Source organism: Pseudomyrmex gracilis, unplaced genomic scaffold (assembly GCF_002006095.1).
Source record: "Pseudomyrmex gracilis isolate BER0280 unplaced genomic scaffold, ASM200609v1 scaffold_7, whole genome shotgun sequence".
Classification (NCBI taxonomy): domain Eukaryota; kingdom Metazoa; phylum Arthropoda; class Insecta; order Hymenoptera; family Formicidae; genus Pseudomyrmex; species Pseudomyrmex gracilis.
The window spans coordinates 407,637-435,259 of record NW_018020591.1 but is presented as its reverse complement, the minus strand read 5'-3'; the positions used below and the strand labels follow the sequence as shown (position 1 = coordinate 435,259).

At 42.6% G+C, this 27,623-nt stretch overlaps 1 protein-coding gene across 4 annotated transcripts in view; it reads right to left on the bottom strand.

Moving 5' to 3' along the window:
* LOC109859052 (glutamate receptor ionotropic, kainate 2-like) overlaps positions 1 to 27,623 on the bottom strand; it is a 133,274-nt gene that overhangs the window by 14,673 nt on the left and 90,978 nt on the right. For 2 of the 4 annotated variants that reach the window (XM_020436910.1, XM_020436936.1), the window contains exons 9-13: positions 14,786 to 14,887; positions 14,540 to 14,641; positions 13,898 to 14,101; positions 7,881 to 8,084; positions 2,839 to 2,943 (exon numbers count right to left, since the gene is read on the bottom strand). In XM_020436910.1, coding sequence (XP_020292499.1) covers positions 2,839 to 2,943; positions 7,881 to 8,084; positions 13,898 to 14,101; positions 14,540 to 14,641; positions 14,786 to 14,887 — 717 coding nt within the window. The remainder of the gene's footprint in view (positions 1 to 2,838; positions 2,944 to 7,880; positions 8,085 to 13,897; positions 14,102 to 14,539; positions 14,642 to 14,785; positions 14,888 to 27,623) is intronic. The other 2 variants (XM_020436927.1, XM_020436919.1) reach the window with 2 other exon arrangements.

Here is a 27,623-nt window from a genome sequence, read left to right as displayed (position 1 = left end):
TATCGAAAATAACATCTAATTAAAAATTTGCCGGATTCATCAATCTCCAAGGGAAATGGAATTTTATCGGATTCGCGTTGAGATAATCGCGCATTTCTCTATTATTTAGCGATTATTTTAACAAAAGCGTTTAATGATAACGTCGATTCTTTTCCGCTGCATAACGCAACGCGGCGGTCAGATAAGACGGCGAGAGTGAAAAAAGACCGGCAAGAGGAATGGACTCAAGAAAATTGTATTGTACCTTTATTTCCTAGAGACGAAGAAGAGAGCGAGAGAGAGAGAGAAAGATAACGTAGCGAAAGTGCGCGCGCACAAACGAACAAAACGCCGACGAAGAAAGGAGAGAAAAAAAATTAACAAAAGCGAAGATCGCGCGGAAACGACCGTCCCGTAAATTTCGCCGGTCAAAATGTCCGATCGAGTTTTCCGCGAAAAGCCGAGAAATTAGAGATGAGCGGAAAAGGGTGGGAGGAAAAAGCGACCCCGGGCACAAGCCGGAGCGATCTCGTCGTCGTCGTCGTCGTCGTCGTCGTCGCGAAAATTTTATTACAAAAGCTCGAGAAATTAACTTCTCCACCGCCCGGTATCGTTCCGGGCAATACCATTATTAACTTCGGAGTAAGCGAATCCCACCGCCACTCGTTACCGGCATAAAGTGCAGCTGCCCCGGCGAAGTTAACTCCCGTAGATCCGGGCATCTCGAATTATTTAGCGCGAGTCGAAACTTCGGCAGGGATTCCCCTCGTCGTGCTTGTCGCTCGACGAAATCGATCGCGCCGCGGGAGGAATCCGCGAAGAAACTCCCACCCTTTCCTCCCTCGTTGAGACATTATGAGAATAATTAAAGCTTCACAAATGATAAAGTGAAATCGAGGAAAGAGATGGTCGGGAGTCTAGAGTAGCGGAGAAAAGAAAGAGAGAGAAGAAGAGAAAAAAAGAGAGAGAGAAAGAGAGATTAGATTAAATTAGCGAGCTTTATTTATAATGAGTTCTGGGAAAATTCACTCAGGCGCGCGCGCGCGCGAAAGAAAGAGAGAGAGAGTGAGGCGGGAAGAGAGAAAACGCGGTTCGTCAAACACAAATATCGAATTAACTGGTTCGCTACTTCGACGTGTATAAGCTGGCGATCGATGATGCGTTCCGATTATTAAATCATCTACGCGCCATCACTTGCGCGAGCGAGCTCTAATTAGTCCGCCTCACCCTTCTATAAACCCCGTGACACGTGCTGTCCCATTATAAGCGGAAACGCACGTGTGCACGTTGATGCGCGCGTGCGCGCGCGAATGCATCGTCGTCATCAGACGCGTCAGGAAATTACTGTATGACGCGACGTTTGTATCTTATACAATATATTGTACCCTACGTGAACCCAATTAACGAGGACATCGAATTTATCGAAGGTGCATCGGACAATTATTTATTCGTTTTAACGCGACGAATAATAATTGTTGTAAAATTACATAACATTTGAAAATAACGCGTAAACGTATATTTTGCGCGTTCAAATCAACTTCTTTTCGTTTAAATAACCGTTGATTTGTGCGCGATTGCTTCACGTGAGAAATGTTTGTTACTGTAAAATTTCGTCCGTAATATCGCAGAGCTGTTGTGAACACAAACACAAATATCTAGGTCTCGTTGAAGGAACGAAACATCGGGAAGACGCGCCGAGATGTTTGATGCGCGAGAGAAGTTTTTGAATGTTCTCTCTCTCAAGTAATTGCTACGAGCAACTTACGCACTAAGCTAAGTACTTACACCTATAACTGTTAACTGACTGTTTTGGTGAAATATATGGCTGTATTATATATATATATATATATATATATATGTATGAGCGCGAGCGTTATCAACCGATGGTCGTTTCACGGGCAAGTAGATAAGACCCGGTTACGGTCAGCCGCGGCACTAAAGTCAGACGGAATTACAGTCATATGGATAGCGGGCTTTCCATTACTGACGGCATTATCTTGAGATAAAATTATCCCTCGCTTGGGAGATAAACTCGGAGAGAGAGTGAGAGAGAGAGAGAGAGAGAGAGAAGAGAAGCCGTGCACAAAATCGCGCTTGTCTTCATCATCCGCTTCACTTCGCGTGTCGGACACGTATATATATATAAGAATAAAACAAAAAAAAAAACACAAAAAAAAAACAACCAAAACCAGCCGGACGAAATATCGACAGAAACATTATTCGACGTGACTCTCTTTCTCTCTTTCTCTCTTTCTCATCGCGTCGATTCCTGAGTGCGAGCCGCGCGCTCGGGAAATAAAAAAAATAGCTTAACAATAACAGAGAGAGTTGGTACGCAGGGAGGGGGGGGGACGGGGAAGAGAAGAGAAAAAAGCGAATAAGAATAACAGATGCGCGCGGCGTGGAAAAATACGCGGGACGGGGGGGAGGGAGTGGGGAAGAGGGAAGGAGAAAAGCGCCAACAAAGCTGGACGGGCTGGAAAGAATCAAGATCCGCGGCAGGCAACAATGCGCCGGGATATGTATGAACGAAATAAAAATATGAGAGCTATCAGAGTGGCGCCATTTCGCGCGCCGGGACGAGGCGTAGGGACGGAACGGGGGGAGGGACAGGATTGCGGATGGTTTACACGCGAGAGTTAGCTCGTTTAAACGCCTCCTCGCTTCTTGCTCTCCGAGTGTGATCTCTCGTACGCGAAGATAATTGCCGGCGTGCAACGCGAGATGTGCACTATCCGACGTTTAACTCGTAATTCGTCTCGACGCGAAACGAGTTACGCGGGGGAAGAGGGAGGAGAGGGAGAGGGAGGAGTGCGAACCGCCACGCGGACTTACCTCTGACCGAAGACCTTTATTTACCTTGAAGAGGATCGAGATGCCGAGATTCATGAACGGCTTCGTGAAGTCGATCACGCTCTCGCGCGCGTAGTTGATCGTCATCGAGCCGACGGCGAGATCGGCCTTCTGCAAAGAGACGGAGACGGAATGAGAGATTCGTCATTGAGTTTGTGAAAAAGAAAAAAAAAAAAAAAGAGGAACAGCTGACGTGAAAACGTCCGCTCCTCCGATTCGAACTCGGCGGAAGAGCGCGTGTACGCGCACAGCACTCTTCCGCGCCGTCGTATTCTAACTGCTTTTTCAGCGGCGTCTGCGCGAGGCGACAGTAGTTCGGCCAGATTTATTTCCGGCTTGCGCTGCACGCGAATAATACCTCTATCTCTGGGCATTATAAGCGCGCTCCCCGAAACCGGAGAGGAAAAATCTCTTTTCTTTTCGTACACTTGCTACTCCGCGATATATGTGCTTCACATATTTCCCGTTATACACGTGATTGTACACGTTACGCGACGATTTTATTGCGCGACGTCGTGAAAACGCGATTCAGGCCGCCGCCGCCGCCGCATGTTCTTCTCATATTCGCGAATACGCCAATTTCCATCGCCGGCTGGCGATGGTTGCTGGGTCACGCTTTGTTTCATTGTCTCACGTATCTATTTCGAAGAGAGAGAAAGAGAGAGAGAGAGAGAAAGAGAGGGTTGCCGCCGCGACTCGATATCACGCGTGTGTAGAAATTTTACACGCGACCCGTTTCTTCCGATTTATTTTTCGGTGTGATATGGATTTTATTTGAAAAACTAAACCGCACTCGAGTTCATTTCGAACTGTATACATTTATATTATTTATTCAAGCGCAAAACTGTAAAACGAAAAATCATCTATGAAAAATCATTATTTTAATTAAATACCACGCTTATTACTTGTATCGTATTCGCATTCTCTATTCGAACATTTATCTCGCGTTTCGCTTTCGACAAATATAAATGTTTTTTTTTACATGTAAATATAATTGTTGTCGAGTTTGTGCAAAATAGAATACCAACTTTCAACATCATTTTCAATCAATCAACTTTCAATCATTTGTTTATGAAAAGCCTCGGTTTGTTGCTTTATGAACGCCGAATGAATTATCGGCCGTCGAATCGAGTTCGCACAAGCGAGTGTTGCGCTTCGACGACGCGCGTCTGTTGTGTTTTACGCGCGCGATGGACAGCCCGAAACGTTCGTTATCGACGTCGCGTGTAAAATCGCGCGCCCCCTCCGGGGTGTCCTCTCGTCCCGCGCGCGAAAGATATTTCGAAATTTTCGCTAATTCGCGTGTGATTTACGCGAATCATCTCCCTCTCCCCTTCCCTCTCTCTCATCGCCCCCTGCCGTCGTCGGTGTTGCCAGACCGTGGAATGACGGTCGTGATAATTTGTTGCGGGGGACGGTTCTCCGCTGCGATGACAGCCCGCGGCGCCATTGCGGAGTCACCGGCGATGTATCGCGCGCCGTCAATCGTTTATGAATGTACGAGCGATGTTGTTTTCACGCATCGACATGTTTCCCCGCAGGGGGAAGAGAAAACAAAATCGAGGGGAAAGGGGAGAACGCCAGAAATTTCGGTTTAAAGCAGCGGGCAGAGATAATGTGCCGGAAAGAGAGAGCGATATCAAAATTTCGGCATTATAAACGCGCGCAGATAAATTTTATATTACGCTCGTGCGCGCGTGCGTATTGTGTTTGTCGCGTTGTTTATTTTATGTTTTCTGTCAAAATTTTCGCGATTAATATATTGACCGTATAACGCATAACCGATGATGGCGCTTGGACGCGGACGAGAGCTTCTCGCTTTTTTCATTTCGTTCATTCATTTTTGAGCTTTTCGTCGCCCTCCCCCGCCACGGGAGGGATGCGCGAGTCGACAAACGATATCCCATTTATCAAAGCGTGTTCATATATAAAAATGGAATATCGATGTATCATTCTCTGTATTCGGGAGAATTCGCGCGTGGCGAGAAATTAATATTTCGCGTGACATTTTGCATATTTTGTTGTGTCAGCGTGATGAAACTTGTTGCGTTCAAATTGCAATCACGCGCGCACGCGTTTTCATTCAATTGCATATACGTGTTTTTTTTAATGATATTTTTCTTTTTATAAAAAATGACTTTTAATATTTTGAAAAAAAAGAAAACAAAATTTATGTGTCTTTCTTATATCGCGGGCTGTTAGGAGTTAGGTATCTTCATCATAGTGAACGTCTCTCACCGATCGCTATAGAAATGCAACATACTCTCGCCTCTTCTCTCGAGAAAACTAGATTTCGCTTTGACGTTCTCGTGAAAATTCGGACATTCTCTCTTGGTTCTCAGAACCAAGACGCTTAACTGCGTTTAAGTCTCTAAAATACGACGCCGGTTTCCTAGGCGTATTACGAGCTGTCGGCTGTTTATCATCATTTTTCCATTCTCGGTTTCGTCGTGCCGCCGCCGTCGCCGCCGCCGTTTCGTCGCGAGGGTGGCGACTGCGCAGCGAGGCGAGAATTATTAATGATCATCTGACAAAATTAATACCTCCGTCCGGATAACATAGTGCCGCTCGTTTTGTAACGTTCGCCGGGTCTGCGCGCGGGTCCCGACGAAAGAGCGAGCGATAATCCGCGTATTCGTATCGTGATTTCTCACAATGCCCGCACCGTGTGCGTTTACGCGCGCGCGCGCACGTTTCGTCATATCGCACACACATCGATATTGCCAAACGCTTTTCAATAACGCGGCATTCATCAAACGAATTAATATACTACATCGCGTACGCGGTAATTCGCGCTCTCTCTTTCTCTCTCTCTCTATATCTCGTCCGCAAGTTTAAAAACGCGATTATTCCGCGCGATGGACCAATGACGAGATACAAGCGGGTCCTTGAATCCCGCGCTATTTCTTGTTTAAATTAAATGGAAACGCGCGCGCTAAAAAAAAGACACACTCGGCGGTTTCTCTCGTCTTGGTTTAAAACCGACCGCGTACGCTTTTCGCGGCGGCGAAGCCAAAGACTGTATTACGCCCGGCTCTCTTTCTCGTCGTGTTACATCGAAAAGCGCGGAATTAAATTATTTCTATACAAGAGAGAGAGAGAGAGAGAGAGCGCACACGGTTTTTCTTTGTTACACGCACACACACCGGGCTAATATACATTATTCATCGTGATAAAAGTGCGCCCTTGGGTTCCCGGGATGCTAAAACCCAATCCCGAAGTTCAGGATTTATGGCGAAAGTAGTAGTTCTGGAATGTAGATATCCGCGCCCGGTCTAGAGATACACAAGCTAGTTACATCCTACTTAGTTCTTCCCTTTCCTCCTTCCTCTCTCTTCGTCGAGAAAAAAATGAAGAGAAAACTCGCGAGCGAGGACCGGCCTCTTCCTCCATTGAACAAAATTCTCATTCGTGAAAACACTTCCGCGCCGTTTTGCGCGCGCACACACACACACACACACACACACACATTATATATTTTTTGCGTTCGTGAAATACAAAAAATAGAAAGAGAACCGATACGAGCCGCGCACACCGAGTGTCCGTGTTTCAAGGATTTGTTCGAAGATACGACGTTTCGATCCCTATCAGAATCTTCTTCTTCAGTGACTCGATTAAAGTAGGAAGAACTCGGTCTTTGAGTTCTTGAAACACAAACACCCGGTTTGCGGCTCTCTTTTCATTTATTTTACACACATATATATACACAGTCTGACAAAAATTTTGACACGGCCGAAGTGTGTCACAGACTGGGCCAATCTGAACTGAGAAAAATCATCTTGCGAAATTCCTCTAATATTGATTAAGATACTAATTAATTAATTCCGAACCAACGAGCGGGAAGTCCGAATTCGGGGGTTCGAATTCTGTGCATAAATTTTCACAGTTGACCCAATCTGTTGTTCGGCTCAAAATTTTCGCGGGATCAAATCCGTGTCAAGTTTTACGGAGAGATCGCTACCGAGATCGAATCAATTGCGCACACAATTGCATGTATGTACAAAAGCCGGGAGAGGGAGTAGTCTCAAATTCTACGATTTCGTTTTACTTGGTGCAAGAGAGTGCGATGCGCGAAATTGGCGGTGATGATATTATCTCGCTGCGATGTAATACGAATTGTGATTATTACGTAATATTTACAATATAATACAAGTGTGTTTAAGTTAAGAAAAAACAAGAGAATTACCTGGTCCCCTATATGTTATCCTCTCTTTTGTGCGGCGGGTTGTCTTTGTTACACCCGCCGGGTGTTTGCAGCGCGCGAGCAAGTTGACATTGTTATCGTGTGCGCGCGCGCGTGCGATCGCTGTACGTTGCATCTGTTACAAACGTCAGCGGGATATTGAAATTCGGCAGAATTGCGCGCGGTGCACCTAATCGGTCGGGCGTGTGCTTACTTGAAATAGGAGAGACGCGCGCGCGCAGGCAAAGGCAACAGTAGGCCCGGGATAGAAGGGAAGGGTTGAGGAGGGACGAGGGGGTGGAAGAGGGAGTTAGTTTCACGCTTTCGTGAAACGCGGTGTCGCATCCGTTCGTGATTTGAATTGCAAAAGCGATATAGCATCCGGCGCTAAGCCTACGGGTGGTTGCGGCGTTTAGCGCAAAGTGCGCTACGCCAGCGCTGCTCGCTTCGCTCTGTGATCGAAACCCCCGGGCAAAATCAGGTCGGGTCTCCGATATCGCGGGGGTTTACATTTCCTTCTCCGCGTATCGCGTCCGAGGGAATGTCGACCGTCAATTTGCATGATTAATGCCTTCCTGTACCGGAAGGAGAGGGAGGAAAGAGGGTGCTTCTTCCCTCGATGTCAACTTCCATCATCTTTTCGGCGAATCTGATCGTGTATTTGTCACGATCACGACGAATCAACTTGCGAAAAACAAAAAAAAAAAGAAACCAAAGATCGAAGAAGAGATTGTTTCGCTCGTTTTTCGAACGAGAAATCGCCGTGTCCGCGCCAGTTACCGATCTGTTACCGATACGTGCGTAAGGGACATATCGTCTGTGTCTCCCCGCTTACACGACACCCACGCTTGTCGCTTACACTCACCTTGTCCATCAGCTGGCGCACTATCCCGTTCCACTCGCCGGTCTCGTAATCGTAAACGCCATACTTGCCGTCCGGCACGAGTTCGATCCTGTAGGCGAAGCCCACCATGCGCGCTATCTCCTTCAGCAGGTCGATGCAGAAGCCCTCGTAACGCTCGTCCCCGCTGTAGTTGCCGCCGCTCTTCAGCATTACGTACGGCTGCTCCTATGGGGATCGTGAAAGAAGAAGAAGAAAAAAAAAGAGGATCTTTCTCGCTCGAGCTTTCACAAGCGGTTCTTTTCTCCCCGCGATTCTCTCTCCTTTCCCCGTCGCACTGTTTCCGTCCGTCTCTCCGGTCGTCAGTTTTCCCGCCTATTTTGCTTAAGCCCCGCGTATCTTTCGCGGGAGAACCGCGAATTCGTTCGGTATGGTCGGCGACGAGAAACGTCGCGCCAAACGATAAAGCGTTCACGTGGAACAATTTTACGGCCTGAATGTACCCTAACATTCTTTTTTTCTTTCTCTCTGGCCGAAGGGGAAACGCGCGCGCACGAAGATCGAGTTTTGCGGCTTCTGTTCTCGGGATTAGAAGAGAATTTCGGTGTTTTTCCGCGCACCACCGAAAGAGAGAAAGAGAGAGAGAGAGAGAGAGAGAGAGAGAGAGAGAGAGAGAGAGAGAGAGAGAGAGATAAACGCCGCCAGGCTTGATTAAAGAATAATAGATGAACGTGTTTTGTAATAATCGCGGAGATAATTTCGCACGGGGTTGTTTGTGCGCGTTTCAAAGTAAGTTGAATGAAACGGAAAAAGGAGATGTGCTCGTACAAAAAACCAAAAAAAAAAAAAAAATAAAAAAATAAAAAAAAATAAAAAACCAAAAATATATCCCGTAATGTCTCTTATCACGTTTTCACGGCAACGTGAGAACGCGTGACATCGGCTAGAAACGTGTTTTCCAGCATCCGAAACAAGCTATCTATGAATTACGTGAAAGTGACACCGTCACGCGGTGTAGAGTTGTCGGAAGTGCCGAAACGCACCACCGAGTGGAACGATAACAGGTCGTGCATCTTCGTGGCGGCGTGGACAGCTTTAATTGGTATTTACGACGGCGTTCCCGGGTGTGTTCGCGTATGTCTGCACTTTGCATGACGCACAAACGAAGAGAGGTAGAGAGAGAGAGAGAGAGAGAGAGAAATGCGAGCGCGGCTCGATACAGTCCTCTCGATACTGATTACCGGCTAAATGGATTGCTCTTCGATAGTCTATTACGTCGAACACTCCCACGAGATGTGCATGACGAGTTTCCGCGCCGTAGGCCTCAGGTGCGAGACGCGTATCGATTAACGGGGGCGTGAAGGTACTCACCAAGTTTGACTCGCTCTCTCCTCCGTTCCCACGTCTCGACGATTATATTGTGATTTTATGAGCGAAAGAAAAAAGAAAATAAATGTAAAAGCTCTTGAGAAGTTAGAATTAGGAATTAAAGACGAATGAGAGCCAATATACGGGATCTCAGAGTGTGTTAATTTTTTAAAATTAGTTTATTATTCCACCAAATGTCTCGATCCCTCGTTTGGATCTTCTTCAGTGGTTAACTGAATGTGGGAGAGAGACAATACAAATAATTATTATTAACTATTTGTATTTTGGTTATTATTTTTTATTTAGTTTTATTATTTTATATTATTATTATTTTTTATATTATTTTAGTTATATTCACAGTTAACCACTGAAGAAAATTCAAACGGAGGATCGAAACGTTTGGTGAAATAATAAACTATAATTAAAAAATTAATACACTAAGATTCTGTATATTGGCTCTCATTCGTCTTCAATCCTAATAAAAAAAAAAAAAAAAAAGAAAGATCCGAAATAACTTGGCATAAATATCGTATCGCTGACAATTTTTTCCCCCGATTTACGCATTGATAATATGATCGATGGGAGAAAGTTGAGGCAAGATGGATTTTTCTCGTCGAGAATTATTAGATAAGTAGTTCAGTAGCGCGGATTTAACTCACTTTGTCATGTAGATGTACGTAAAAGTGAATAATAAAATATGTAACGGCTCCGAGTTTTATAAGTGTTTTTAAAGTGGCGTTTTTTTTTTTTTTTAATAGCGAGACTCTCTTTGATAAGCCAATAAGAGTTTATTGCAAGCAACTGATTTTTTTTTACCTCGTTTCCATCTTTTAACGATCCATCTATGTTGCAATTTTACATTTGTATCCTGTGACACCGTAGTTGCATTGACCGAAACTTTAAGCGTTTGCAATTGTAATTTACCAAATATACATATTGATAATTAATAATACACACTGCGATAATTAACAATACAACTTGTGCTTGTGGACTTCTATTGGCCTGACAGTCTTATCGCGTATGATGTTTTAGAATAAAATTGTTTCGCAGAGAATAAAATTTTCTAATTTCACATCTTCATCGCAATAATAATTTTTGTTTACGCGGCGTTTCACAAAGAAAGACGATTTTTTTTTGGTAAACACACGCGTACGTATCTCTGTGTCTCTTTCTCTCTCTCTCTCACGCGAAAAAAAATAATGGATTAAATACCGGATACGGCGCGCTCGTATTATCGATCTTCGCGGAAATTTGCAAAGGGAAAAGGGTGAGGGGGAGAAAAAACGGAGAAGCAAAGAAGGAACGGGAAAAATTATTCGAATTCCAATAATTGCAGAGTGTATCGGGTGAAACAAACGAACGCGAGAAAACTTCGTTCTGGTCGGGCAAATATTATCCTTAGGACAAAACGAGAGAAGGGAGGGGCTGGAAGGAGGAAGGAGTATATATGCGCGACATAGAGACAAAAAGACTGTTTTCAGGTGCGAGCGCGTTATCACGGCAGTCGTCGTATATTCAGGATCTACAGAGTGTTGAAAACTCGGAGCGTGCGCGCGCGCGCGCACGAGAGCGCGTGCGGTCTAGATTTAAATTTAAATTTAAATCGGCTTCTTGAAACGTAATAAAGTAACTTTACTTCATGAAGCTTTTCGCCATTTTAGATGAAAATGGGTCCAACGTGGCCGGCTGCGTTATGGCGAAAACGTGGAGAGATTTAATTAGAGGGCACGTCGACCAGATTTGATATTTACGGGTCGCATATGAGAATTTCGACCGAATTAATGTACTATCTATATATATATATATATAGTTCGGCGCGTATTAATTAAACTGCGTCGAAAAGCGATATGTGCGCTAAAAAGTCAGAAAGAGAGCGCGCTAATTCCCTACCGGAAAAAAGAGACAGAGAGAGAGAGAAAGAGAGATTTAAATCTCATTTTATATGATACAATTTTACATGATATCACATCGTTAACTTCATTATCTGCTTGTCATTATTTTTATACATTACAAACGCGAACAACAAAGAGACGCATGTTTTATACACATGCATGATGTATGTCTTCTGTTCGCTTGCAAAAACAAAACAAAACTGCACACACGCACGTGTACCGTGTTACATACATATGCATACGAAAAAAGAACTGCTTGAAAACTCAAATATATGATTTAATAAGCTGCGCGAACGTGCGCGTAAAAATAAAGCTAAAATCTCTCTCTCTCTCTTTCTCTCTTTCTCCCTTTCTCTCCGGCTCACGTGGAAATTAAAAAACTCCCGCGAGCGAAATATTATTTTTTGCACATCGAACAAATATTTGTTCGTAGATCTCACAAAAAAAAAAAAAAAGAAACATCGCGCGTAAAACAGGAGAAAGTAGCTTTGTAAATTAAACACAGACAAAAAATCCGATTAAAGTTGACGCCTTTGTAAATGACTGCCTAAATACACTGCGCGCCCGCACGCTACGTATATATGTACGAGCGCGAAACGGTAAAGACCGCAACCTAGAAGACAGAAGACGTGATATAAAATTAATTTAAAGCCAAGTCTCTCTTGATGGTGGCGCACGGCCACTTTTAACTCTTCTTTGAATAATTCATGAATCTTGAATAAAGCGGAGAAGTACGTGAAGCGCGAAGCCGTAAGAGCGTGAAAGATTTAACGTGAAACCGGTGGTAAAGGGGAGAAGGGGGAAGGGCGCACCAAATTTCAACCAACACGCCCGTAATTATAAAGCGACATGCACGTTACCTCGTAAGTATTGACGAGATAATTGCTAAATAATTTACTGCCTGTTCAAAGTCCGCGATCACAAAACACAATTTTCGCGTGTACCTGGCACAAATAACATTTATAAGAAATAAATTTATCTCGCTCTCGCGCATATTTTACGTTATTATTACAACAAACGATATTTTATCATCCGTCATCTGTTTACCAGTATTTTTAATCAACCACGTTGTTATCTCTGCTATTAAAATATCAAGTTGCAATTTGATATTTGCGTTCACATTGAAGAGCTTTGCGTTTACATCGCAGTCACGATATAAATTATTAAATAAATTTATTAAATAAATTATTTAATAAATATTGAATAATGTGCGCAAGCTGCTTCTTGGAGATCCGACAACCAATTTTATGGTTCATCTCTCGTATATAATTCGTTTATTAACAAAATTCCCTTATACGCAGCCGAATAACGCGCGCGCGCGCGCGCGTTATCGACTAAAAATAATAATTTGCACAAAAGTATTATCTTTTTTATATAAATTATTAATACGCATATGTATATATTATGCATAATATTCTGCAGGAGATTCGGATTTGACTTCTGACCGAGGTGTCTTTTTCGCAATGGAATTTTTTAATTTCCACAGCAAGTGTAAATTGGATATTTCACATATTCGTGATGCAAAACAGAGGCATCCTGTATGAATTTTCGAATTAAATTTAATTCGAATTTTGACGCGTGTTAATTTACACAATTTAGGAAAGTTAGAAAATAAATTTATAATTGCACAAACATCCACTACATGTACATTCGTATTGACCTTAATTGTTAGTTTGAAATTTGCGCGAGCAAAAATTGTTATCATGCGTAATATATTTATTTCAACCATTTATTCATACGTTTCTCGCAATAAAAATAACACAAGAGTATTAAATTAGCAATAAGAAGTTAATTTGTTTATGTTCAACTTTCTGAAACGAAAATCCGCGGAGAAATTTTTGCGACCGCAAAAGATCCGTTCCAGCTTAATGGCGAGGACCTCGTCGTGGGCCTCGCCACCAAATATGCATTAAGCGCGATTAGTAATTAAACTTGCTATTGATCGATTTACGATCTTATTTCACGTTGACTGGCATTTGCGGATTGCCGATGCTACGTGTGTTTCGACGTGCATTATGATTTACCTTTACACGGCGCAGAGCTCCTCTTCCCACAATACCATGAGCACAGATACCAGAGTAATTGATCACTATGAGTTACTAGGAGGATAGATTCGACCGGTTCAGCATAACAGAAATGTAACTAGATGCACAAAGAGACTGTAATGAGATTCGAAATGATGAGGAAAAAAACAAATTACCAACTATACAAAGCCGCAAACACACGCGCAGGATTTCTATAACTGTTGACGTGTATTTTTTACATAAATCTAAAATTACGAACAGCAAACTAGTGTAAATTATTACGTGGCTTTACACACACACACACACACGAGACAAATTGGAACAAGATAATTAATGGAATATTACTTGGCGAGGTACAATCAGGTCATTGTAGTTCAATTTCAAATATTGGTCGGCCCATGGCGCGTTATTATTATTGGCGCATCGTGACCGCAACGTTTGCGAATCTCCGATCATCAATGACGATCTGAATGCGTCACTACCGCAATTTTCCTATAAAACCAAAAAAAAAAAAAAAAAAAAATGTCAAAGTAACTAAAAACTATCGACAAAATTTTTCTTAAACTAATGCTGAAAGCGGTAATTCGCAGCGACTAAAGAGTTAGTCAATCGATATAAATTTCTAGCGACAGTGTACTCGGTGAGAGATCGCGCGAGTGAGTGCTCATCAGGAACAGGGGGGGGGGGGGCGGTGATAGACCAGAGAAAAAAAGTTTACAGACAGAAGAAAACGAAACAAACAAACCAAAAATCATACATGTCGCATGAGCTCTCTGACGATGCCGTTCCACTCGCCGGTTTCCGGATCCCGCGCGCCGTACTTCCTGTCCGGCACCAGCTCCAACCGGTACGAGAAGCCCACCTCTTTCGCCACCGCAGCCAAAAGGTCCACGCAAAAACCGTAAAACCGCGAGTTCCCGGTGTAGTTCTTTTCGTGGTGCATCATCACGTACGGCATCTCCTGCGCATCACCGGCGTGTGTGTCCCGTGCGGAATGAATTGGGCGAATCCATGCAAGAATAACGGAAAACGCTTTTGAGATACCGCCGTAAAACGCGAAATTTATGACGAGAGACACGTTGGCGCCGACCATATCGAGGAAACTTTTCAACGACCATTCTGTTTCGCGCGTTCGTTCGAACTCGCTCTCTTCCAAAATAGAAGGTAACCGACGATCGGTGCCGGAGAGTTGAAACAGTCAACGCATTATGCGACAAATCGATCTCGCACGTTGTTCACGTGCGTTTTTTTCTCTAGCCTCGTTTATTCGACAGATAGGTTTGAATTTTTTGTTTTTGTTTTTGTTTTTGTTTTTTTTGACAACAATTTGAAACAAATATCACAACAAGGCTGCGTGAAACACAACGAAAATAACAAGTGCTCGCCAACGGCGACTCACCAATATAGTGATCACGATCAGCGTCACGTTGCCGATACCAGGCTCGAAAAAGGCCGCGGTGTCTGTGACATTGACGCCGACGCCGGGACGCCACTCGCCGACCTAGTTTCGCACATACAATATATTTTATATACACACAGTAATGTATATATACATACATATCCGTAGTCCGTTATTATATTCGCCCTTCCGCAGCGCGCGCGCTCGCGCTTCCTGTTTTGCGCACGATAAGTCACGACGACGTACCTTGACGAGCGAGTGCTGTTTCAATTTCAGCAGATCCAATTTAAACTGAATTCTGCGGCCTTCTTTAAATTCAATAGGTCCGGAGATTCCTTTCATCTCGACCTGCAACAAAAACATTCGTTTGCAAAAAATTTGTTCGTTAGAGAGTTCGTGCGCTCTCTCTCTCTCTTTCTCTCTCTATCTCTCAGTGTGCGAGAAAGAGAGAGAGAGAGAGAGTTCAACGTTTTATTCAATAAAAACATCCGACTGATCAAACTTGAAGTTAACAAGCAATTTAGAACGGAAGGATGATACATACGCGGCGCGCGCGCACCCTCTGCATCTACTTTTTTTCCCATTTCATAAATTCTGTTATCGATATCGCAAAATCCGATTTGCAATATTACGCGGAAAAATTTTGCTTCGGTAATGCACACCCATCTGTGTTACGTTCAATGTTCTCGTCGTAAAATCCTGGATCAAATTATCCTTTCGCAGAGCGTGCGTGTGTCGTGCGCTTTTTTTTTTTTTATAGTCGCCGACGGGATAAGCCGGGAAAAAGATTTTCTTTCGTGTAAACTGTCGCAACTGCATTAAAATGCGCGATGCAAGATGGATGCGCGACGCGGATCTCTCTCAATCCGTCGGCGGTGCATCAACGCGCGCGAGAGAACAAAAACTCGCGCGCGCGGGGATAAACCGCGCGGCGCGTATTACCGCGGCTCACCGCGGAAATTTTTCACGAAGTCGCCGTGAAAATTTTCGCACTTAGAAAGTCGTTATCGCGTCTTTCGCTTGAACAGCGAATCCTCGCAAAGTCGTTAAAGTCGCTCGCCCTCTTCGCGCGCGCGCGGTACGCGTGCGAGCGTTTCTTCTCGTGGGAAGAAAATCTTCGATTTCGTTGAAGACACATTGGAAGAATCTACGAGGAGCGATTGTGATCCGAAACGACGCACCGTGTTGTCTCGTTGACGAGTTTCGTCATTTCGAGTGAACAAATGTCAAACGCGCCGGCTCGTTATCGCACGTGATGTTTGCGCGACGTATCTCGACGGTGTCGTCGACATTAGAGAAATATAATAAGAAAGTGATGCGAAAGTGAAGAAAGACGACACGCGAGGGTGAATGGATATGCGTGACTCGTCGTCTTTACGGGACGATCGTGGAGCGCATAAATTCAAGAAAAATCTTTGAAGCCGAACATCTTCCACATCGGTGGTTCTATTCGAGAGAAGTTTCTCAACCGCCGATATTCTTGCCGCGCAACAAATTCTCAAGCGAATGTAAACGAGTCGCGACAAGTTGACGATCGTTAAAGAAAAATTCGCCTAATTTTTCGCGAAATAGAAGAATTATTGACTGAACAGCAATTTTGATATTTTGAAAAGTTACTTTCTGTCATATTTTCTTCGTATAAAGAATAACTATCCGACCGCGTTGTTTGATTTTAACTTATAAAAGTTGATGCTTAAATTTGTTTTTTATAAATACTAACACAACACAGGCGCGCGCTATTTTATTTTAATGTGTTGTGTTAATGAACACAATCTGTCACCGCCATGACAGCTGGTATATACGTCTTACAAACAATATAATACACAAGATGTACATATGAGAGATGTCAGAAGTAACGCGTGAAAATCAAACTCGAAAAATTAAAGGAAGAGGGGAGAATAGAAAAACAACACATGACTAAAGTGGGAAAAGAGTAAACAAGAAAATATTATATATATTATATATGTATATAATATTCTATATCTATATATAATACACACACACATATATATATATATCGTAGTCGCGTGATCGAGGTCAGTGACTCCGCCGCGGTCGCGCGACTGAGGTCAGTGACCCCGCCAAGGCCGCGCGACCGAGGTCAGTGACATTACTGTAGTATGTACGTAATACATATAATACAATATAAAATATAATATAAATATATAATAAATTATATGTATATGTATTATTTAGTGTTATATATAATATAAATTACAGTCACGTTACTTTAGTCACGTGTTGTTTTTCCACTCTGTCCTGTTACTTTAGATTAGTCACGTTTTTAATTTTCTCTACGTATACGACGAACTGTCAAAATCGCTTTTCCGTCATTACTTACTCTCTCCCGGTCTTACCGATTCGATTCGACTCGATTCGACTTGATCAACCAACAAACCAATCGGCACTGCGGAAAGGAGACAACAATAGATGCGATACATTTGATATCAAAACGCGCATTTTGCGATACACATGAATGTTTTTATAATGGATACAATTTAACTCTTTGCTGCGTATTTTATTTCTATTGGTAACTATTTTATTGTCAAATTAGATTTTGTAAATAATTTTATAAATAATGTTTTATAAATATAATAATTTTTCTTGTAATTTGTTTCATCGAGCCGTTATTTGAATACTATTTATTTTATTTTATAAATAATTATGAATAGAATAAAGTTGTGAAATATTTTGCAAAGCAAGTTTATTTAAATGTATTTAATTTTGCAGTTCTATTATCGTCATATGCGCAAATGTTAAAAAAGTTATGCGACAAACGTATATATACATATACTATATATATTTTTATCTTTCTTCTTTCTCCGAGAATTTTCGGATATGATAAAGCGCGCCCTCGAGATATTCTCCGTATCCTCTCTTGTTGCATTATCCGTCTGACATGAAAGGAACAAGTAAATCGGAAAGAAATTGCAATTAACTATTAAAGAACCGGAGTTTCCGGATATATTCGAGCGCGCGCGTGCAGGAGAATTACGACGTATGACGAAGTACACGTAAAAATGTCGGCATGTTGTCCGACGAGACAAGATGCGCCTCGTAATAAGACCTACAGCAAATGATATTGGACGTAAAAAAAATTTACGATCTTATTCATATGAGGCAGGATCATAAAATTCGTCGACCGGCCGATCGTCGACGACTTACGTTACTCTTTTTCCGTGCTTCGATTCGCGAATAAAACCCCGTCGAAACACAAATCGCGCGAAAAAAAAACGCGAGTTCGCGCGATTCTCCATCACGTGATATAAAAATACGTCCAAGAATATATATGAAATCCGAATGAACGTCCGCACTTGGCGCGAATGAAAATACGTAATTTCTGGCGCGAGAGAACCGACGACTGGTTTTCTTGTTTTCGTATATTTTGGATTTTCGGAAAATGTGATATTATGCAAGAAGAAATTCACATATAAAGTCCCAAACGGGGCGATAAAGCGCGGTGCGGTGCGAGTGCCATCTAAAGTTTGATTGTTTCCATCTCGCGGAATGATGGAATTTATGATTTCTCATTTCGATTGTGAACACGAAGAATTTATGCGATTTTGGTTTCTTCGAATATAAACAAATGATAAGTAGTTTGATTGTTGCATCTCGCAAAAACAATGGGAGTTTTCATCTTTTATTTCGATTGCGACATAAAAATTTTCTACGATTTTGTCTTCGAATGTAAACACATGATAAATGACAGTAGAAGAATACACTTGTGATTATTCAATACATAAAATATTCAACAACACATATGAAATAAACATTCAAATATAAATTATCAACGCGTATAAAACATTTGTAATAAATATATTTTATATATTGTATATTATAAATTTGTTAGGATAAATATATGTACAAAAACGGAGCAGCTTTTTGGAGGTCAATGGCCTTGACATATGTTGTCAAAGACAACATTATTATACATTACAAAATTGTAATTTTTAAAATTTCGCGGTGGAAATGTGACAATCCATTCGCGTTTTGATTTTGCGCCTTACGCGCGAAAGTGACCGCGACAATGTTTTTAATAAACGCGAAATGTCGAATTAACGTACGAAAAGCGACATAAATTAGCGACATCGCGTCATTTTAAAATATATACATACGTATTACAACCCGGACGCTCAAATATTCATATAATGTAAATTACGTCATTACGTAAATGGTAATGTCATGACGGTTCGCAAACCGCGAATGTTATTAAATACCGCTTCACGTGCGTTTCGCTGAGCCGTTTTGCAACAAAATTAATAAAACACACACGGCGCGTCATGTGTATATATATATATATATATATATATATATATATATATGTACGTAACAATAAATGTTGCACGTGTTACAGTTCGAAGTTGCAAATACGTGTCCGAAAATTTGACACAATTGTCTGATGCCGAACGAGATTGACGCCGTTCATTCGTGCCCGCGCGCGAGAAACACCATCGACAAGACAAAGCTCTTCCTTTCCGCGATACGTTCGATAGTCCACTTCGAGAGTTCTGATTCCACGCCAGTCTGGAAGATTGCAGTCTGTTGTTGGCAGAAAATCAAGAGGAAGAAGAAGATCGTTGTGATCCTAGAAGCTCACCTAAGTATTTGAAATTATGGCAACGACGACGTCTCTATTTCTTTTTTGTTTTTCTCGAGGGAACTTGCCCCCCGTGTTTCATTCCCGAATAATATCGAGGGAATTCTCGAAAAAACAACGTTCGCGTATTACAACATCGTTTCCATTATCGAGACGTACGCGTATTCGAAAAACACACGGGAAGGGATTTGCGCGCGATTTACAATTCGAAAGAATAAGATTAGCGCGAAATCCGCGCGCCCGGTCAATTGTGTAACGCGAAAAGAAAAACAAAAAAAAAAAAAAACAAAGAAGTCGCCAGCCCGCGTGACATTTGATCGATGTAACAAATAAGCGGCGTTTGTAAAAATGTGTTCGCAAGAAAACGTCCTCGTCCTCAATTTTCTTCGCGAACGAACGAGCCAATCGAAATTCAGGAGTGCGAGAGAATGACTCACGTGGACAATGGGCAAAATTAGGAGAACGTTCGTTCCAACCAGCGCGCGCGCGCGCGGCGGTGGTTTCGTTTGCCGGTCTAATTAAAGCCAAAACGGAAGTTACCTCGGATTGTCGGGCGTGACTCAAATCGCGAGTGTTGTCTCTCTCCGTTCCGCGTTTGCAATTGCCGGGGAGAAATGTCGAGGGTCACAGAAGTCAGCGTTGGGATAATTGTAAATTGTTATTATTACGCGTGCGCCGCTCTCTCTCTCTCTCTCTCTCTCTTTCCATTTGTGAATCCACGGGATGAAATCCTCTTTTTCACGGGAACGGGAACCGTAAGGCGGACGAGAACGACGACGTTCGCGACGTCTTCTGTCCTTTTCGCGAGTCCCGACGTCGCGCCGCGTACATCCCCGGACCACGCGAGCGGAATATGAGAGAAGCCGTCTTAAAAGCGAAATGTCGCACGAATCTCGCCATCTCTCGCCGAGCGGTATACGGCGAGAGATAGCACAAACATAGACGATTTCACGCTGCAGCGTGAAAGCTCAGCGTTACTCAGTAGATTTTGTACGTTGAAAATTTTGGTTAATTTTTTTTTTTTTTTTTATCTCGGACGCACCAATATAGCGACATTTGCGCTCTACCGTTCGTCAATTCGTTAACGAGAATGAGATCAAGGGTGTAATTAATTATCGCACGCACGTCGTACACACGTCAATTTTTTACATAGCGTTACGATTCATCGAACGAGATAGTGAGCGTAGCGATTCGACAGGAGAGAGAGAGAGAGAAAGAGGGAGGGAAAAAGAGGCGGAATCGTTACGCGACACAATTCCATTAGTAAATTATTTGCAGTTCAACTTTGTCACTCCGCCATGAAGTTACTGTCGAACGGGCGCGGGATGCGCCGCAATTTTCGAAGCAATCAATAACCACCACCGGTCTCTCGCTTCGCGCGAGAGCACGTGTGTTTTCCAAAAGCAAACCGTATCGATACGTACCGTATTCAACTTCGTCTCTGTGATTTATTCGCCCCCTCGTAATGGAAGCGAAATTTTTGTCGAAAACACGCGAGCGAGATTTTCGCCGCGAGGCGAGGAAAAACTCGATATATTAATAAGAAGTCGGATCTTTTCCATCCGGACAGTTAGCAAAACACCTCTCTCCTCTCTCGTGTGGACTCAACACTCTTTTCCTCGACGACGACGTCGCGTCGTCGTCGTCGTCGCCGATAGACAGATAGGGTGAGCTCTCTCTCGTCGGTGTTGTAAAAAAGTCACGACCCTGCAGAAAGTCGTTTATTTTTCTTCCGCGCGTCCGTACGTGAGCACGCGTTGGGATTTTTTTCCTTCGCTGGTGACCGGAGATCGAAGTCGAAACATCGTCGTCGCAGGTCAGCCGTCACGTAATACAAGGTGCGCGCGGAAGGAGAGAGCGGAAGGCCGATAGATGATTTACGCCGATTGTGTAAATTGACGAGAACGCCGGGGAACACGACACTGACACGTCGCTGCGGAAGCGAGTTGTCAGATAAACCAAGCAGATTTAATTAATTAAATCATTAAGAAATTAAATCGCAACTCCGCGTAGATATCTCGCGCAGATTTTATTACGTCGAGAATTTGTTTGTTTTTTTTTTTTTTCAAGCGAGATATTTGCGAGGAGAAAAATACTTTGCGTTTCTAGATAGATATTTTATAAACGACGCTGCATTATATGTCGTATGAAAGAGAATATTTTGCTTGAAAAACAAGATGAGAGAATTGCGCGTGGATATACACAGGAAACGGTGGAGGTAAGCAGATATTTCGCATTTCGAAAAGATTTTGCGAAGTCTCTTCAGCGTGCAAGGGACGTCACCGTATCGCTAAATTTAGACACTTATACTTCAATCGTGTACGTGCTGAGACGGCGTCTCTCTCTCTCTCTCTCTCTCTCTCTCGCGCGCGCGAAACTTCGTTTTCGCAGATGAAGTGCGCGCGCTCGCAATCCGGAGATTTTTACTAGATGAAAGCTTTCGTCGAGACGCATACATCAGTCTCGAAAAGAGGGAGAAAAATGAGAGAAATAGTCTTGCAAACCGAGAGTGTACTCTGCTTCACATGCATTTCGTGCCATTTAAAAGCGAAACAACGTTATACCAAAAAGAACAACAAAAACAAAAACAAAAACCAAAGTTAAAACGCTCCGAACAACTTTAATTCGTACGGCGAACTATGTGCAACCGTGCCTGACGGAGATATTGTCGCGTTATTTTATTATTTTCGTATTTTGTGTAATTGTGACGCGGCCCGTGCCGGTATCTCGCAAATTTACACGCCGTTGACTATGAATAAGTTAATTTCGTAACACACGTGCCGCTATAACACATGATTATAATTTGATCGCGGGTTACTACAACAATCAGTCGCGCCGCGTAGATTTACTGATAAGTGTTGCGCAAGAGCTCATGTCAAAAAAAAAAAAAAAAAAATATATATATATATAAAAATTGTTGAAAAAGCTTTTCGAAAAGTTTGTCGAGATACGCGTAGCTGTTTTCGTCGATAGTATCGAGATAAAATTGTGTTCCTCAATATTCATATAAATTTCAGTATACACATACGATGTATACACAGTAAAAAAAAAAATGTTAATTTTAACATTTTTTGCATGTCCCAGGAGGCCCACTCTAAATTGTAAGTTAAAACAACTTATTCGTTGTGAGTCACTTATTGACAAACTAGTAAAGTCAAATACTTGACACAATACTTTACATTTATATTTGTTATTTTGACTGTAAGCGTGATGTAAAAATAACATATAAAATAATTAAANAAAAAATGTTAATTTGTGAAGTTAACATAAATTTGACACGTGAAAAGATTAAAAAAATAATAACATATCAGTATTATGTTAATTTTACATTGAAGTAATAATCAAAACGTCGTAACACAAGAAAAGTTCTACATTTTGACGCACAATTTTTTACTGTGTAATAATACATTATATTGCATACAGTAGACTCTCTCGTGTACTACGCGGGTCGTTTAAAGCGGATTCGTATATCCTCCGCGTTATACGAAGAGATCTATTGTGTATTTTTTATATACTACATATTATATTGTATATTTATATTGTTATACGTTGTTATATATACATAACTGCGTGTGTGTCGAATATTTTACAATGTTATAGTTTTAATAAATGGAATTTTTTCGACTACTCAAATGTGTGGATTTTATTTCTTCTCTCTCTCTCTCTCTCTCTCTCTTCCTCGCTAAAAATCTGACAATTTAACAAAATTATATTGAAAAATATATCTATTTCGCGAAACATCCGTACATCTACTCATTCAATTATTCACCGCGCGTCCGCGATATGTGCGCTGGTCGCTCGCGCGCGCGGATATCGATACGCGCGCACACATAGTTGCTAATATCCTCGATATGTACGCGATTACGTTTTCGCGGAAAACTCGCAATTTGGCGAATAATTCTCGTTGTGTCGTTAAAACCCGGATCGTAATCAGATAAAACGCCGAAATTCCGATAGAACGCGAAATTTACGTCGCTTTAGAAAACCGCGCCGTTTACAATCTCTTTCTCTCTCTCTCTCTCGAACCGGCGTTGGGGTAGCACACGTCCAAAAATAATTACTGCAAACGAAAGAAGTTCTCTCTTTGGAGAGATCCTCCCCTCTTTGAATCTCTCTCGGATTCAACTCATTCAACAACTCCGAGAGCGAGAGAAAAAGAGAGAGAGAGAAAGAGAAAAGAGAGTTGCAAACGCGCGCGTTGATCTTGTAAGGATTACTTTCAATCCCCTTGAGCGATTTAAGATTCCCGACAGATCCATTTGAAAATTAAATAAGATCGATAGGAACGGCGGGGCGATGGAAATCGCTGCAGACAAGATAGGAATCAATCGAGCCTGGCTTGTATGAAATTGAATGAGGGCTTACAGAAACGAACACAAATGGAATGCTGATCGTTTTATCTCAAAAAGAGAATTTCTTGTTTTAAACGGAGATATCGAAAAAAAAAAAAAAAAAAAAAAAAAGCTGAAACTTTGTTCCGGACACACTTCCGAGTGATTTTTGAATCGCCGATATATATAATCTTGACCGAATGAATATATGAAGAATAATTGCGCGATAATATCTCGCACCGAAGCGGCATCGCGAGTAAATATTTTCAACTTTGTCGTCGGTTAATGATGGAAAACCCGTGACTCTACGAGCTCTCGACCGTGTGTGCGGGATCGAACCAATTTTCAAACGTGTCTCGCAATAAAATCTCGCGAACGTCAATATTTGATGGAACATATAAATATCGATTCCGTGTTTATACACGCGTGTTATACACACGCGTAAATTCTATTTTCGCATAATGGTTTTGGACACAAGCTTGGCGTTGCGTGCGGGCGTTCACGAAGATTTATTTTTGTAACTTCCAATCCCCGCGCGCGCAGTATAACTCATATCCGCGCGGAGTTACACCTGTTATCAAGCGTAAATATCGCGTAACTCTATTAACAAACGTAAATGTTCTACGATGTGTGTTGAAAAAAAAACCCCATCGCGGTTTACAGCGTTTTGTTTACTTTTTTATTTATTTTTTTTATTTTTCCATCGCGAAAAGCAGAGGCGAATTAATTCAAATATTTTTCAACGCCGCCTTTTATTCCGCGGAGCGGAACAAGGTTCGTAAATTAATGAAAAGGAAAGACCCGTTTCCTGCCGCCCCAGTTGAAACTCCCGAAGTTGGACTCGAGTCGTGAAACAACGGAGGACACAACTTGCCTGGTGTTTCTGACGAGAATGGCCGAGGAGTCGAGTGCCGCGGTGCCCGTAAACGACCTTTAAAAACTAGCGCGGCCCTACCGAAAAGAGCCACCACGACTGGATTAAGCGGCAAACCGTCCGAACGTGAACACGTAATTACCCCGCGATGGTCCTCATCGCGCTTCTCCGAGTAAAGGAGTAATTGCGAGGCACGCTTTACACGCTGTTAATTTTTACTATCACAAAAAAAAGTACTTACGGACGGTACTTACGCGGTAACGTCAAACGAAGTTCGCGTCGTTCAACATATCCGTTGTTCTAAATTAATATCACTTTTAATTAGTAACGTATACAGGGTGTCCGGAAAATCGTATATACAGGATGTGCCTCATAAAAAAACGTTTTAACACTCGTGATAAACGCAACATATGTAGGAACTGCGTTCCGATGCTCACAGTGCTGGAAATCTGTGATATGTGAACTATAAAGAGCGCGCCTAGCGGAATAAAGTACGATGAGAAAAATCCCCCACGCGCGGCTTTGACTTTCTTTTCTAAGATAAGATCCAACTCATATAAAAGACTGTGCTGGCTTTAAGGCCCCTTTTTCCGCTGTTTTGAGATTATATCTACTAAGCCTTCTTTTATCTCATTTAATAAAAAAAAACAAAATCGCTTTTCTGCCCTAGCTCACGGTCACGTCTTTATAGAGAAATCCAAAATTTAGTACGTAAGCGTCTTTTTTTTACATGAGTTAGATGTTATCTTAGAAAAAAAAAAGTCACCTCGAAAAGCCGTGGGAGCATTTTCACTTCCATGCTTGTTCCGCTAGAGACACTTTTCAAGTGCTGGCAGTGAATAACGGGATCTTAAAGAAACAGAAGCGACGACGTCGCAAGATGTCGCGGCAACAAATATATATTTTGTCCTCAACGTCAGTCTTTCCGCTCGTTTGCAATCAACTGTCGATATACAATCTCGATATCTTACAATCACATCTCCGGGACGGGGTCTTCAGATCGCACGTTTTTCACGCAAACTCTTCCGTACGTATACGTGTTGGCCATTTTTTTTTTTTTTTTCGAAGCACTCGGTGTTTAATTAAATCAACGCTGAAACGTTTAATCCATTCCGAAGGATGAATTTGAAGTTGAACCACTTTACGTCGATCTATGAAGCGGGGCCAGATAATTTATCACGCAGTTCTATCCCGTCATAGACTTTGATGCGAGCAATTCCGTATTCAACAGGTTGTAAAGCGTCCTATATAGACGACCGCGCGCGGTGTATCATTATAGTTTAGACGTCACGCGATATATTAGACTCTTTCTCTGTCTCTCTCTCTCTCTCTCTCTTGCCTTTTCGCTCGCTCTTCTTCTTCGTGTGGAAGTGCAAGAAAAGTTACTATCTCGTAATTTAACGCGAAATCCACGTATAAATACCGATAATAAATTATTTAACGCAAACATACGCGTTTTCTCTCTCTCTCTCTCTCTCTTCTCGTTCTTTCTCAATTTCTCTATTTTCCGGAACGCGCGTTCTCTCGTTTCTCGGGCGATGGACGACGACGGTCTCGTCGGTGCTAAACGTATATAAACTGCGAAAGCGCGGCTTATCTGCGAACGCTTAATTAGGGGAAAGTCGGGCGGGTCCTCTCTCTCCACGGTGTAATCTTGTCTTCGTGCTTTCAGTTTCCCTTGTTCCCGCGATTAATCAAGCTCTCTCTTCCTCTTTCTCTCTCTCTCTCTCTATCTCTTGCTCTCTTTCTCTCTCTCTCTCTCTCTCTCTATCTCGTTGACACGACGTTGTCTCGTGTTTCCAGTTGTGATAAAAACGGGGAAGCTCGTTTGCACGCGTTTTACCGCGCAATCATCCTTCGCGCTCGTTCTCCCTTCTAAGGCAGTAAAGTGTACCCTTAATTACGCCGCTAATTGCGCCGTGAACGACGATGTTTGTACCGACGACGTTCAGCGTTGGCCTCGCTGAAATGCTATGTCATTGGCGAACGTCACAGTCTCTCTCGCACGGCCGTGTGATCTCTCCTCGTGAGATGATGAGAGATTACCGCAATGTCAATTGCATCGGCAGAACAATTAAGTCTTAGACGTGGGCGCGCGCTGACTGACAGGATGCCGATACCGAAACGATGCGGAATTGATGCGCGTCGCGAATTAATTGTGCGCTAACTAATTCGTTGTTATTATTACATAAAATCAAACGTCGTATTTGTCAGTCGAAATTACAAATCGACTACTTTCATTCATTCCATAACGAAGAGGGGAAACCGTCTTCGGACGGGGAATTGTCTTCTCGTAATCCGCGAAATCGCTCGCATCTCACGCGGGATTTGGACCACCGAGTCGGCGGTCCGGACTTCGGCAAGGAGCGCATTTCGTGAGAGAGAGAGAGAGAGAGAGAGAGCGCAGGGCTTTGTCACGGCAATTATTTCTCGTTCGGTTCAATTAAGCTACTCGACTGAAAGCCGGAGGAGCATAATATCGTTCCGGTTAGGATTTAGCGGAATGCCCCGTTAGGAAGCGGAACTCTCGGTTATACAGCGCGCGACAATTGCGAGCTTCGCCCTGGGACATTTCTCGTGCCAAGATACGAGCGTCCATTTGGAGGAACGACTCTTCCTCGATAACATCACTCGAGGGAACGTTCGTGCATAAACCGGGGGGAAATGTTTTTGTCACGGAGAAACGAGAATCCCGCGCACTCATATATTTCGCGACGCGTCGTTCGTTTTGAAGGTTGCGCAAGCTGTCGCAAGAAACTGCAGCTGCAATTGCTGGATGGGGGGGGGGGGGCGGAAAAAAAAAACAAATTTCGCCGTTACATGGCCGGCAAGAAAAATCTGTTGAGCCCACCGAAGTTTTTGTTTTTCACTAATACAAAATGTTACTTTGTTCGTACACAAAGCAACAAAATTAATGTCTTCTTTGCTGTTCGAGCAAAAATGTTTTCCGCGTGAATGTACAATCGACATCCATGTGTGTGTATCCTACACGTTCCGCCATTGGTTTACGCAACGCGACCCTCGGTCGATTTTACGAAGTTAAAAACAATGCGACCACAAACTTTTGCGAACATATTATGCGCGCAATTTCGATCTTGTTTCAACATCATTTTCAATCATTGATGAGCCATCGATATTTTTCGACGCAACACATTGAAATCGTATGAAAACGCATCGGTTCATTGTGGCCGTCGAATAAATCGCAAAACCGAAACAACGACCGACGAGAGAAAGAGAGTCAACAGAACAAAAAAAAAAAAAAAAACACTCTGTTGAAACATT